The sequence below is a fragment of the Pipistrellus hanaki genome (assembly GCF_964339955.1).
Source record: "Pipistrellus hanaki genome assembly, chromosome: 18".
Lineage (NCBI taxonomy): Eukaryota > Metazoa > Chordata > Mammalia > Chiroptera > Vespertilionidae > Pipistrellus > Pipistrellus hanaki.
In genome coordinates, this window is record NC_140520.1 from 16,532,765 (window position 1) to 16,546,519 (window position 13,755).

Sequence of the window (13,755 nt, forward strand, 5' to 3'; positions counted from 1 at the left end):
CCATGAAGTTCTTTAAAGTCCTCATAAGCACTTAATATTCTTTCTGAAAGTTTATAGAAAATTTTCACATCTCTTTTATAGAACTTATTTTATACCTAAAATACATTTAGGTCAGTGGTTATCCGGCTATTCTCCACAGCACCTTTGGGATTCCACATAGGTGGGAGTGGGAAATGGAGAGGCATTTTGGGGGAAAGAAAACAACCCGAACCCAAGCATTTACTCAAGCACAATAGAGCTCAGTTCACTGAGCCCATGTCCTCGCCTGGCTTGTCCCCGCTCCCCTGTTGGACTGACTGCAGCTGACAAGCCAAGAGAGAACTCCCGGGCTCCCCTCATCAGAAACTTGGTGGATCTAACAAGGAAAGGAAGAGCAGGATAAATAAAAACTCCAACGCTCTAACCAGTAGTGGATTCTGAAATCTTTTATTTGTTTCCACGTAAATATCAATAATATTATTTGGATATATTATTAATATCAATATTAATACTCTCTGAGAATCAGGAAAGCACTAAATACAAAATCAAAGCTTAAAATAGAGGACTTGCCTAGTATGCTTAAGAACAAAATATGACTTAGATCAAGGTTGGATCCCTTATGTCATTCCCTAAGTAGAAAGGCACTAGGTAACAGTTGATGAGGAAAGACTATTAGCATGTCCAAAATAAAATCCATATAGTAAAAGAAGTTACCTAACTCATACCAACCAGTATATGGACATTTAGCATGTACTTTCACAGTTTAGCACTATGGGCATAAGATTCTAAGGGGGTCATTTAACAATGATGGAAACAGGATTGAAAAATGGGTATTTGTCCAAAGTTATTTAGCTAGTTAGTGACTCAGACAAATTAGAATTCCAGTTTCCTGACTTCCATTCGGTTCTGTTTCCACAGAATTCTGTTGTGTCCAGAGAAAACTGAATTATCCTTTTGAAGGAGTGATTTAAAGGGGATATGCATGTGTTGACGGGTGAAAGGTGGGGGAGTGAGGCTGCTGCATGGCAGAAATATCCCCATGTGGCTGATGGAGGGACGCCAGCGTGGGCATTTGCCAAGACAGGCCATGGCACCAAAGACAAACAACCCACAGAACAGTTATGCTTAGGGCTAGAATGTGCACACCCAGGTGAGATATAGTCAGAAATTCCAAACTTAAAAAAGAAAACATACATTTTCTTAAATATTATCTGTAGTCATAAACATTTACTTATTAGATATCACTCATTGAGTAACATCAACTTGCAGACTGTAGTCAGCATACACACACACACACACACACACACACACACACACACACCCTCTGAGAGGTTGGGACAGATTTATAGAATATCTTGCTCAGAACAATTGGCATAGAGCATTTAGCCCCATGCCTAGTCCATAGTAGATCCTCCATAAATGTTCCCTATAGTTATGATTGGCCACCACTAGAGCTTGGTTACTCTTAACTTATATACAATTTCTCTTATTTAGCTTTTTATTATCACTTATTTATGTCTCCATAACAGATTAAAATAGAAGGGTGGGAATATAATTGGAGATAGACACTTAAGAGGAGATGGAAAACTATGTTTAAAAGACAGAAAAAAATTCAAATGTGATGAAAACCATCTAGTGCAGGACCATCTTTCTGGAGCCCAGCATGATTATTGTGATGACACAGAATCATCCAGAAAAGGTCTACATTTCTCATGCTCTACTTAAAATGTTAGGGAAACATTGGAAACTATTAAGACAAATTTTAGCCAAAATTTAAGAGCCTACAAATTATATATAAAATTTTGACTTATGAAAAATTGGATGTGTTCACAATGTTATGAGCCTGACACATCAGAGGAGCATTTAAACTAAACATAAGGGATCTCATTGAAAAGCCTTGGTGTTGCCAAAACCAGTTTGGCTCAGTGTATAGAGCGTCGGCCTGCAGACTGAAAGGTCCCAGGTTCAATTCCGGTCAAGGGCATGTACCTTGGTTGCGGGCACATCCCCAGTAGGGGTGTACAAGAGGCAGCTGATGGGTGACTTTCTCTCATCGATGTTTCTAACTCTATCCCTCTCTCTTCCTCTCTGTAATAAATCAATAAAATATATTTAAAAAAAAAAAAAGAAAAGAAAAGCCTTGGTGTTAGCTGATTCTAGTCTCAATAATTGATATAGGATCATATGTGATATTAGGATCTTTCTAGATAGAGATCATTGTTTTTCATAAAAGACAGTAGGCTCTTGGTGACTTTGACATAAAGTTGTATCTGATAATAGAATTACTTCATTTCTGAAACCAGCAATGTGGTGTGCTTGTACAAGGCATGGGGCTGAGTGTTACCAGCATAAGCTGAAGGGTGCATACATGTTCCACTGACTGTCAGTAACAAAAATGTTTCCCTCCCCAGACTGTTTAAATTCTTACTGAATTTTTGAAGGGAGAATTGCTTTTAAAAACATTTGGAAGGTGGAGAAAGCAATGTGGTAGAGGAAAAAAAGCCTGGACTATCTTAGCCAAATCCTGAAGCAGTTTACAAGCTGATTTTCCTTCTTAATTTCACGCAGTAAGAGGTATTTAGGCAACATGCAGACTGCAACACATTCCATCCTAGAGAGACAGCTGCAGCTGTCAATGGGTCCACGCCACTTCCAACTGATTCGTCGGCCCTCTTCTTGGTCTTCTTCATTTCAACAACACCAGATGCCAGATTTCCAGAAAATGCTCGTCCAGTGTCTTTTTCAATAAAGCAAGTTTATTATGACCATTTCCTGACCAATAGAAACAATGTATCATGAGGAAGAGGCACCTAGTTTCGTTTTGGGCAGAAGTACCTGACAGGCTTGAGGCAATTGTGAAGGATGAGGGCTAGGTGCTTTAGAATATACGAGAATAAATAAAATTAAATGATATGTAAAATAAGTCTTAAATATCCCTGAGTGGGAGTGGGGGAATCGTCTGGTCACATCCTGTGTGGCCAGAGGTGGGGGCTGATCTGGGACGACTCCTCCACTCCCAAGGAAGAACCAGTGTCCTGTCCACCTTGAGTATGGCATTCGAGCTTGGTGCCTGGCTTAGGTGTGGCCATCAGGTCCTCATTCATTAGCACAGTATCCACTAGGATTTTGACTAACGAGAATTAACTCCCCACCATTCACTTGGATGTCTGCACAAGAGGAATTGTGAGTAGTCACATTCAAGCAGACTTTGTCCTTGTAACGCAGAAAGGCCACAGTGATGGAATTGACAGACGTGACCTTGTCATGGGAGAAGAGGGGTTCCGAGTTATTCCTGTAATGAAGGCTGAGGCTGAGCTTCTGGGAGAAGTAGCCCTTCAGGGAGACGAGATAAAACCCATCGCATCTGATGGAGATTGAGTTGTCTTGTACCTTCATGGTTTTCTCTTCATTTGAGGGTTTGAGGATGAAACCTTTTTCATTGTCACACTCTAAGGAGGGTAGGAGAAGAAGAAATAAAGAAGATTCCTTAGTACAACTTTGGGCAACAACATTCTTCTAGAAACATATGAAAAGGCAGTGATAGGAAGAGATTTTGAGAAGAATGAGAGGAAGTGGGCATTGTGCTTTACCCATGGGATGGAAGAGGAGGTAGAGCTAGCACTGGTACCCAAGACAGTTTCTGATGGGGCTGGAATTTAAGAGCTGAGAGATTAAAGCCATTGGCAGTTGTCACAACAGACTTGCGGCAGGATATGGAGCTTGAGTTTGGAGGTTTCCGTGATTTTCAGAATAGGGAAGGACTGGCAACCTCAGGGCTTCCTTGTTCAATAGTTCAATAGACACAAAGGGTGCCTGGAGGGCCATTGCTTTGAGCTCTCCCTTATTCTCTCTCCACCTTACTGTGAAATGCACATTTCCATGCCCTGGGCACTGGACTCCCAGCAGCATTTACTACTGGCTTTTACCAGCAACTGCTGCAGCTTAATGATGCCGCTGTGCACAGAATGTCAGTGGGCTCAAGCTCTGCCCAGAAAGAGGCAGGTGAAAGAGCTCCAGAACACAGACCTGCCTCTCCCTCCTACTTTATCACTAGCTTTTCTGGGAAGGTGCCTTGGGAAGAGCTGCTCCACAGAAGAAGGAAGAGGAGGGGGACGAGGAGGAGAAGGAAGAGGAGAAAGAGAAAGACAGGAACATAGCGTGATGGCTTTGGTACCTTCATGGGGAGCCATTCCAAGTTTAAGCCAAAAAGCCTAAATTTCTTTTCAATCAGCCCCAATATGGCCAAGCAACTACATCTCAGACTCCCCATTCTCGCCCATGTCCCTTGGTAATAGGGAAGAGTAGGTCCCCACTGCTGGGCAAAATTCGGTAATTCTTGCTTTGAACCAGGCCCATGGGGCATGCTTGAACTGGAAATGAAGACCTCTTATGGAGAGCAAGATATACTTCCCTCAGGCTCAGGAGAACTTGATAGACAGTGAATAGTCTTAAACTGCTGGTGGGTTTTTTAGTGTTAGTCATGGATCCAAGTCATTCTATCCTTCTGAAGTATTACCTGGCCTTCACATCTGGGACCTCTCCCAACTCTCATTAAGGTAAAATCTTGACATATACCAGAATTACTGGCAAAACTTAGGAAGTAAAGCATTAGTTACCTTACCTTGAAAATAAGAATAATTCCACCCTACCTGCTTTTTTTCTGAGTGGTTAGAGCGTCAGCTTGCAGACTAAAGGATTACAGGTTTGATTCAGGTCAAGGGCACATAATTCGGTTGGAGGCTCAATCCTTGGCCCCAGTTGGGGGCAGTGAAGAAGGCAACCGATTGGTGTGTCTCTCACATGGATGTTTCTCTCTGCCTCTCCCCCTCCCTTCTATTCTCTCTAAAAATCAATTGGGGGGGGGGGGAGGGATAATCTTGGGATTAGGAGTAACAACAAAAAAAGAATAATTCCTACTCAGATTCCTGAAAGGGTTAGTAAGGCATCTAAAGGCATGTAAATTAAACACAGATTTGATAACTAATGACTCCCCTTTTCTTCTTTATATGCCTTCTTTGTCTCAAATATAAACATGCAGGGCTCAGCCATTCTAGGATTTGATGCTTCCCTAAGAAAGGGTGAGATCTTGTGTTCTGGAGGAAATGAAGAGATTCGGAGGGAAGGTGCTTTTTAAAAAATCAAACTTTTGACAACACTTACCAGTAAATTGTGCTTTGATACTTTGAATTGGAGGATACTGAAGTGGCACCTGAAGGAGGAAAAGAGATAGTTTTAGAAAAATATTGGGTTGGCAGCTAAGTAATTGCGGGTTTCACACACATATGGCTTCAGTTGAATTTTTAGGTTTGCAGACGTAGTACAAATGTAAAACACATTTTGTTATTTGATAGTTGGCTATTCAGCTGTTAATCAGTAAAAAAAAGTTTTTTGATCTGTTTTGTAGTTTTTGTTTGGCGTTCGTTGAAAAATGGAAAATCAAAAGGAACATTTTCGTCATATTTTGCTTTTTTATTTCCGCAAAGGGAAAAACGCATCGCAAGCTCATAAAAAGTTATGTGCTGTTTATGGTGACGAAGCCTTAAAAGAACGGCAGTGTCAAAATTGGTTTGCCAAATTTCGTTCTGGTGATTTTTCACTCAAAGATGAAAAATGCTCTGGTCGTCCAGTTGAAGATGATGACGCCCTAATCAAAGCAATAATCAATTCGGACTGTCACAGTACAACACGTGAGATTGCAGAGAAGCTTCATGTATCACATACATGCATTGAAAATCACTTAAAACAACTTGGCTATGTTCAAAAACTCGATACATGGGTTCCTCACGAACTGAAAGAATCACAGTTAACGCAACGTATTAGCAGCTACGATTTGCTAAAGAAACGTAATGAAAATGATCCATTTTTAAAACGACTGATAACTGGCGATGAAAAATGGGTTGATTACAACAATATCAAGCGGAAAAGATCGTGGAGCAGGCCAGGTGAACCAACTCAAACAACATCAAAAGCTGATATTCATCAAAAGAAGGTTTTGTTATCAGTTTGGTGGGATTACAAAGGAATTGTCTACTTTGAACTCTTACCACCCAACCGAACGATCAATTCTGATGTCTACATTGAACAACTAACGAAATTAAACAATGCAGTTGAAGAAAAGCGGCCCGAATTGACAAATCGAAAAGGTGTTGTATTCCATCATGACAATGCAAGGCCACACACATCTTTGGTCACTCGGCAAAAATTAATGGAGCTTGGTTGGGATGTTTTGCCACATCCACCATATAGTCCTGACCTTGCACCATCTGATTACTTTTTGTTTCGATCTTTACAAAACTCCTTGAATGGTAAAAATTTCAATAATGATGATGATGTCAAATCGTACCTGATTCAGTTTTTTGCTAATAAAAACCAGAAGTTTTTTGAACGTGGGATTATGATGCTGCCTGAAAGATGGCAAAAGGTCATTGATCAAAATGGGCAATACATTACAGAATAAAGTTATTTAGTTCCATGAAAAAATTGTCTTTGATTTTCTTTAAAAAATCCGCAATTACTTAGTTGCCGACCCAATAAAATAGTGAAAAAAATGGAATTGACTGTTAACTACTCTTCTGTTTCATATTCTATAGGAGTAGCCTAGAGAGGGAGTGACTTGCCAAAGATGGGTTTTTCCATGGAGATCAGACCCAGACTGCCAACCTGCCCACTGGCCTTTCTGTAACACCTCTTAAGATAAGTTAAGAGTGTTCTGCCCTTTCATGTAGGCACTAAGGTATGTGCTCAGCTCTGCCAAACTCTCCTTTGGTGTGTTGTTTTGGCTCACTGAGTCCCAATTTCACATTTTGAATAACAGAGCATTTAATAGTCATCTTGTCAAGAAACCTATTCGTTCACAGAGATCCATTCCCTCCTGAAGAAGGCTGTGCCTGATCCAACTGCCATGGCCACAGACTCCCAGAATGCACTGGGAGTGAATTCTGGAAGCTTCCTAGCTCTAACGCAAGAGTAAAAGTGTTTTATTTTCAGGGCACACCAGCAACAAAAACTAGTGTAATCCCTCAGAGATGTGTAGATGTGAGTATAGCATATTTTTTACATTGGTTTTCTCCCTTCTTCAAAGCTTGAAAACCTAATTTGAACCCAGAGAGTATTTAACAGCAAGAAAGAAGAGAGGAAGCCCAAGGGATAAAATGTCTGCTATAATTTGACGGGAAGAGAACAAAGAAGTTTAATAAGGAGTAAACTCTAAAATATATGAAGAGGAAAAAAAGCAAAAGGTGAAATCATGTATAAAGTATATGACTGTGTATTTTAAAAAATAAAAAATAATGCTTGCATGGGCATTGACTCTATCTGAAACGACACACAAAATACTGTTTGCAACTGTTGCCTCTGGAGAAAGGAACTGGAAGCCTAAAATCAAGAATGGGAGCAACCCTCACTTTTCATGGTCAACTTTTTTTAAATTTTGTACCATCTGCTTACATCACCTACTAAAAAGGGAAAGCAAAAAAAAAAAAAAAAAAAAAGAGAGAGCGCACTGTCTCTTGTGCCTGCCAAGAACAACAGCTCTTTCCGCAGGATGCTTTTTGGCTGATGAGAGTTGTGGGGAGGAATTTGTTTTCATGCCCTGGGGTGTGGAATCCCTGCCTCCCACTCCCTGGCATACAAGTAGCCGCAGTCAAGTGGATTCCTCTGGTGACTGCCCACACCAGAAGAGGAATCCCCTATTTCCTGCAGAAGTCCAAGCACAAGCCTAGTGCAGCCGAAACCAACAGGCCAGGAAGGTAGAAGGGAGAGACTTTCCCAGCCCTGCCAATTCGTAATCGCCAAGGGTGAATAAATGCCCCACTGCTCTCTAAGCCAGCAAGTCCGTCCCAGCATGAACCTGGTTAAATTTAGAGAGTGCAGGGCTCAGCCAGCAGCACACTGAGTTCTAATGTCAGCCAGGCAGGGATGGTATCATCATGGGCAACTTTCACAACTTCTCTAGACCTCAGTTTTCTCATCTTTAAAATTACTAGATGAATTAATTAATCAAAAGATCCCTTTCAGCACTAACCGTCCATGATCCAGGTTTCTGAAGTTGCAACCCTAAGTCAACTTTCATAGAAGCGGAAAAGACAAAGTTTCCTTATCCCCAAACTTACATCAAGCCATCGGATCTGAAAGCCCTCATGATTGGATTATTTGAGTGGCTATGCAAAAATCTCCACATGGTTTCTGCGGTTCAAAGAAATCTGCCACGGTTTTGAAGTGCCCTGATGACGTAAGAGTAGCAGTGTCCCAGAGAACATTCTCTGAGACCAAGAGGCTGAGAGGCAGCAAGGAAAGCTCACATGACTTCCTCTTGGTTAGAGCTACTGGAACTCCTGACTGAGGCTTTCTGTTCCTTGTCCTGATGGTTACCCAGTGTTAGTAATAGACATATTCTCAGAAGTCTCTAGCATCAGTACCATTAAGTTTAGACAATGTTGTGAAATAAAATAAATGGTCCTTCCTCTTGCTCCCTGTCCTGCCTTAACTCTTCCCCTCACCCTCCTGAATAATTCATGCTGACAACCCCGCTGCCCAGAAATACCCCCACAGGACCCCATTCAAAGTTCTGTATGGCCCAGCTCCAACCTCCTGGTCAAATTTTATTTCCACACATATTCTTTCTGTGTCTTATGTTCTAGCCAACCATTTTCTCTCTAATCTTTTTGCCCTTGAATAGAGAGTGGTAAGATGAGAGAGAGCATAGCCTTGAAGGTCAGATTCAGTTCAAATTGTGACTTCTCTAATTTTGCAAATTTGGAAACATTATATAGCATTTCTGAGCTTCAGCTCTCATGCCTGTGAAAATAAGGCATATTGTTATTGGAATATTCCTAGGAGATGACTGTGAAGTATAAATAAGATAGCATATGTGAAAGCACCCAGCAGTTTGCCAGGTGCATGGTAAGCTTTAGAAAATACTTGCTTTCTTTGTTCTATCCAACAAGAATATCCCTCCATCTCTGGCAACTCTGTCATTCCTGTTTTCTTGGCTTCAGTTATGACAGCCCTCACACCCAGGAGGGAAGGAAGCCTGAACTCAGTTCTCCCTTTGTGCTCTTGTGATGAGGTCATGGTGAGACTATCACCCTGCCAATCTGCTGTGTGTGCCAGCTTCTCTCTCCTCTGAGCTTAACACTGAAGTGGACACAAGAATGGGATGTTAATAACATCTACCTAAGAGTTCCTCCTCGCTCCAAATTTGAATTGCCGGGGGGAGGGGAGGTCTACTTGGTAGTATGATGGAAATCATACGGGAATAGAGGGGTGGAGTTGAAATTTTCCCTTTCTTGGCCTCAATTTCCTTATCTATAAAATACAAGTTCAACTAGAACAGTGGTCAGCAAACTCATTAGTCAACAGAGCCAAATATCAACAGTACAATGATTGAAATTTCTTTTGAGAGCCAAATTTTTTAAACTTAAACTTCTTCTAACGCCACTTCTTCAAAATAGATTCGCCTGGGCTGTAGTATTTTGTGAAAGAGCCACACTTAAGGGGCCAAAAAGCCGCATGTGGTTCCAGTATATAGCAGTTTGCCGACTACAGAACTAGAAGATGACTTCTTGTGCACTCATGCTTCTGAGATTGTCTCGTTCAAACATCAGGGCTGTACTTTGTGGTGTGTAGACTGTACTACACAGACAACCATGTAGAGTTGGCTAAGGATATCTTCTCTGGAGAACTTCTGTCAGTGTAAACTAACAGGAGTTTGGGGACAGTGTAGAGTCTTCAGACTTTTCCAGATTGAAGCAGCTTTATTGTGTAGCTTGTCCTTAGATGGAACTCCTCTGGCAACTTTGATATTTTCCATTTTATTAGTATCTGGAGAAGATCGAGGATTTTTCATATATATATATATATATATATATATATATATATATATATATAATTTTATTTTTAATGTTTGTGCATGAGTAAAAAAAAAATCTTCTGATATTTAACCTAATGAAAGTATTTGTCTGAGGGTCTAAAATTAATTTGAAGTATTTTCATCATCTGAGCAAGATTAAAATATTGGGTTTTAGATAGTTGTCAAAATATTCAGATGTACTTCAAAATTCTCCAGAAGTTCTCCAGAGAAGATTTCCTCAGCCAAGGCTACTTAGTTGTCTGTGTAGTACAATTTGGCTTAGCCTTTAGCCAGGCTCTGAAGAGGTGCAATTGACCTGACCGTGGGCAGCGGCCCATGGACAAGTACAAAGTAGACAGGTGCTGCAAGAAGAGGCAGAAGTAGGTTCTTTTCTGACCTCTCATAGTACCTTGAGCACTGAACTGTTGGAAAACAAAACTGGCAAATGTCTGATGTCCAGCCTTTACCCAGCAGCCTGTGCCATGTTCCCAAGAGCTCATCTTTGAAGAGAGTTTCTAATTCTAACTTCCTGGGATGTTGGCAAATCTTTTACTCACTTGGCATTTGTGTTGGAGGAGGGTATCTTAGACAGGAAGGAATAAGCCTCAGGAAGGTATGAAACCAGAGCTCTACCTTCACTCTGTGGGCCTTGCCTTTTCTCATTTGATACCCAGCCACAATGTCAAGATGTTAGGTGGGAGAGGGGTTAGTGTGGGAATCAGTGGAGCATGGTGAGGAAACAGATCTGTGATGGGGATGCCCCAGTTCACTATGCCACCACCAATGGGGTGTGAACATCTCCTTCCCATGCCTTGGGCTTCATGTCAGAGGAGACCTGAGAGATCATGAAAGCACACCCTCACCACCTCTCAGGGTGCATCTCAAGGAGCCTCGCAGGAGAAGCTGGAATTTTCCATACTGAGCATATAGTAGGGTGGGAAGCTAGACTCTCATCCTGAGGCATTCGGTGGTACTCAGCAGAAACAGCCTCCTTACCAAGGGCAAGGCCTTACCTTCTGATCAGGGAAGTTCAGAACCCCATGCAATGAGAGGACTAGGAAGAATGGGCAAAACTGGTTGCCCATATTTAGAAAAACTTTATCCTGAAAGTTACATTTCTTAGAGATGAAGATGTGTGGCTCTGAAAACCTTGTTGAATAAAGAGTCTAGGGTTCTAATAACACAAAGAACAGCCATTTTAATTGTTATCCCAAACTTACTTTCTCCTTCACCATGGCTGTCAGCACCTTTCTGCTATAAGCTCTCTTGATTTTCATTCTCTTCTCTACTATGCAATCCATGTGATATCCTAACATAGCCCCCTCTCTAAACACTTCCCTTTTTCTTGTCTAAATCACTTAGTAATGGCTACCCCACAGAGAGAACCCTGTCCTCTCTATCTCAGAGAACAAGAATTATGGTTTTGTTGTCCCAGAAGCTTAGCAATTAATAGATTCCTAAGAGGGATCTCAAGAATGAACCAAAAGCATCCATGTGACATGAACATGCCTTAAAATTATGTGATTGACCAAATGCAACCAACTTTTGCTACCCTCAAGGGGAAGATTTTCTCATATCTGGGTTTCCCTTTCCACATGAACTGGGGAAGTCCTCCAAGTATACCGACGGAGGCGTCAGCCAAAACATTTCTAAGAACTCTCTTCTACATTCTGTAGCAGCCTTGTTTCTAAGCAATTGGAAGGGTCGGTTACAGTGTACCCACTGTACTATCATAAATCTTACCCTGCCTCAATCATAATGGAGCTCAGTTAAGTAAATGTTTGCTGAGCTAAGAGAAAACTTATCCCCTAAGACTATGCCTGGACCTTAGCTAGGGACTTCATTATCACATAATATTTGCTATTGGCTCTAACCAATACTTTGCTTCTTTAAGTGTCTGCTTTAAACTCAGGGTTGGAAACTCTGGGAAGGCAAGGAAGGCCATGTCTTGCTCACCATTGTTTCCTCTGTGTCTGACAGGTAAATGACACTCTACAAATACTATTGGGATAAGTAAATGAATCAATGGTTTATAGTGAGCTGAATAGTGTCTCCCACAAAATTAAGATCCACCTGAATCCTGTCTGTGGCTTTATTTGGGAATAGGGCCTTTGAAGATGTAACATGAGGTCCACTAAATTAGGGCTGACCCTAAATCCGAAATGACTTATATTCTTAAAGAAAGAAGAGAAGGCAGCATGCACTGTGGGCCAAGGACAGTGCAGGACACAGGGAGGTCAGCGTCAGTGCTCACAGTAGCCGCAGATTTCCAATTACTTGCTAGGAGTGTCACCTTCCTGCTGCCCAGGCCATCATGGCAGCTCACTTGGTGAAGCGATGCCAGTGGCTCCTGAGAGAGGCCACTCACCTAGCCCCTGCTGGGCCTCCAGCTGGCTGACTGAGACTGACCAGAGTAGCCTTACTCCGGCTGAATAAGACTAACTTCCTCAGCTACCTCACCCAGTTCCCTTCCCACATTCCTTGTCACAGCACCTGGAGAAGGAACAGGTATTTACCCCACTCACCCACCCACAGTTCCAGGAGGTGGACAAGCTCATCGAGAAGGCCACTTGGCCAGAGGGCCCCTGGAACTGCTTGGTGGTAGCCACTGCCTGCACCAGAACCACTCAGCCCTCATGTTCGTCAAGCTCTCTTGCCTGCTGCCTGAGAAGCCAGGAGACAAAGCCTTGCTAGTACAGAAGTTGCCCACAGAAGTTGCCCACTTTCAGCAACTTCTCCATCTTGTCAACATTCGGGAGGGTTCTAGACTACCCAGCAGCTGGAAAACAGCAGGGCCACTGGAGTCCAGAGCAGCCAGGCTAAAGTACTTTCATGAACTTTCTGTTAATCCTCACAGCAGCCCTGTTGGGTGGAGATTGTCATCCTCGAGTAAACAGCTCAGGACACCAGCCTGGTTCTGGTTCTGGTTCTGGTTCTGGTTCTTCTGTTCATCAGTGTGCCATTCCTCCTCCCCAGGTCTGGCTGATGGCAGTACACTCTTAAAGCTTGAAGTGGTGGGGGGCCACTGATAGGGGAGCTTAGAAACTTGAGAAGGGCATGGGCGTTTTTCAGTCAACCAGATCCTCAAAGGGAATAAGATGAGTTAGGTTCCCTTTCTCTTCTCTGAACATATCCCACATGCTGTGCTCTGTTTTATAAAAATAACTCTATAAGGCTTTATGTGACTGTTAGATCATAGATCATGTTATCTACATTTATGTAAGTAGATTTTAAATTCCTTTTTTTTTTAAAGAATCTTCCCTCTATATCAGGTCATAAATCTTTTCCTCAACTTTCTTCAAATATAGTGACCATCTGAAAAGAAAACCAATTTTATAATAGCCAACCGAAATTCTTAGAGCTTAGAGTCAGAAAGTCATGGCCAAAAGGAATGGAAGGTATACATGACTAGAATATAGACCTGGTCTTTTTTTTTTTTTTTTAGAAATGGGCTTTGTGGTTTTTTAAAATATATTTTTATTGATTTCAGAGAGGGAGGGAGAGGGAGAGAGAAATTGAAACATCAACAGTGAGAGAGAGAATCATTGATCGGCTGCCTCCTGTTCACCCCGTACTGGGGATGTGCCTGCAACCAAGGTATATGCCCTTGACCAGAATTGAACCCAGGATCCTTCAGTCCATAGGCTGACATTCTAACCACTGAGCAAAACTGGCTAGGGCTAGACCTAATCTTAATGTCTTAACTCTGCATGACCTTTTTTTTTTTTTTTTTTTTTGTAAGTTTTTTATTGATTTCAGAGAGGAATATAGAAGATAGAGAGAGAAACATCAATGATGACAGAGAATCACTGATTGGCTGCCTCCTGCATGGTCCCACTAGAGACCCAGCCCACAATCCAGACATGCGCCCTTGTCCAGAAATGAACCTGGGACCCTTCAGTCCACAAGCCAACACTCCAATCACT

General features: G+C 41.9%; 1 protein-coding gene across 3 annotated transcripts in view; it reads right to left on the bottom strand.

Annotated features, from left to right (window-relative positions):
- Positions 1–417: 417 nt before the first annotated feature.
- Positions 418–13,755, bottom strand: part of TNFSF4 (TNF superfamily member 4) — a 41,037-nt gene continuing 27,699 nt past the window's right edge. For all 3 annotated transcript variants that reach the window (XM_084866033.1, XM_084866034.1, XM_084866035.1), the window contains 2 exons: positions 5,140–5,188; positions 418–3,428 (listed from right to left, as the gene is read on the bottom strand). In XM_084866033.1, the coding sequence (XP_084722159.1) occupies positions 3,076–3,428; positions 5,140–5,188 (402 nt within the window). In that variant the 3' untranslated portion in view covers positions 418–3,075. The remainder of the gene's footprint in view (positions 3,429–5,139; positions 5,189–13,755) is intronic.